At 28.9% G+C, this 1,251-nt stretch overlaps 1 protein-coding gene across 1 annotated transcript; it reads left to right on the top strand.

The window, feature by feature from the left end:
* Positions 1-64: 64 nt before the first annotated feature.
* Positions 65-826, top strand: NAEGRDRAFT_77085 (uncharacterized protein; the record flags this gene model as incomplete). The annotated part of the gene is made up of 1 exon (XM_002667959.1): positions 65-826. The coding sequence occupies one exon, from the start codon at positions 65-67 to the stop codon at positions 824-826; it is 762 nt and encodes a 253-aa protein (XP_002668005.1).
* Between the last annotated feature and the right edge of the window lie 425 nt (positions 827-1,251).

Genomic DNA, 1,251 nt, shown 5'->3' with positions numbered 1-1,251 from the left:
TCCTGATGGATCAATGGACGCTGCATATTTTCCAAATAGTATTCCTAATAATATTTGTGATGAAATGACTGAAATAGTAGAATTAAGTAATATTGAACCTAAAGATCAAAAACAAGCAATTATTGGAGGAACATGGAATAGATATGGAAATTCAATTGAAATAGTTGCTGGTATTTCTGATGAAAATAATACTCTATTAGATAATTTAACTAATTGTTGTGAATCATTTGTTTTAGATAAATTATGGCATTTAAATCGTAGTATGTATAATAAGTTAGATACTATTGAAGAGAAAATCAAGAATTTTAAAACATATGCCAAGTATCCTAGTTTAGCATTAAACTTATTATGTAAAGAAAATTATAATGGCAAAGTAAAACCATACAGGAAACACATTGATCCAAATAATAATGGAATGGATGTTTTAATGTTTTTTGGAAAAACATTTGAAGGAGGAAACCTAATTGTTTCGTATCACTACACAAATATTGACTTTAGAATGTTCACACTGCCTATCCAATCAGGAGATTTGGTTTTTTTGAATTCACGTATATATCATCACAAAGTAACGAAAGTTACTAGTGGAGTTAGATGTGGTTTAGTATTTTTTGCAGGATTGGATCATTTTTCTGTAAGAAAAGCTAATTATAAAAAAGTTAAAAAAGAAGAATATCAGAAAAATATGGATGATAAATTGTTGGCTTTACCATTTCAACAAAAAGATAAAGATTTAAGAATAGAACGTACAAAAACTGGCAGGAAAGAGATTAAACAATTTCACAAAAATTTACAAAACAACTTACCAAACAAAAAGAGAAAAAAATAAATTTCATTGATAATTGAAACTGTTAATGAAAGGTACTGTAAATGTATCAGTTCTCTTCTATAAGATGTGGTTCTTGGTTTGCTATGAAATCTTATTAGTGATTATTGTAACACTTCTGAACCTAGAAATTCTGCAATATCTTTTCTTGAACTGTTCTTGATGCAGTTAATTAACAATAGACTTTAAAAAGATTGGATCAGAATCAGCTGTTGCCAAAGCAGGACATTCAAATCAAAGAGAAGGAGTATTAGTAATTTGAACAGTGAAAGAGGTAGTAATTCTCCAATCTATCAGATAGCTTGAACTATATTAATTCTTGAGGTTGGTGTGTAGGTGTTACAACATTTGCAATCAAGAAGAACCAACTGGAACACTATTAGGATAACTTGTCAAATAACCACTATCGGCACTATCAACATCAGCAA

Source organism: Naegleria gruberi, assembly GCF_000004985.1.
Source record: "Naegleria gruberi genomic scaffold NAEGRscaffold_1216, whole genome shotgun sequence".
NCBI lineage: Eukaryota > Heterolobosea > Eutetramitea > Acrasida > Naegleriidae > Naegleria > Naegleria gruberi.
Note: the sequence above shows the minus strand (reverse complement) of the source record. Positions and strands in the feature narration are given on the sequence as shown.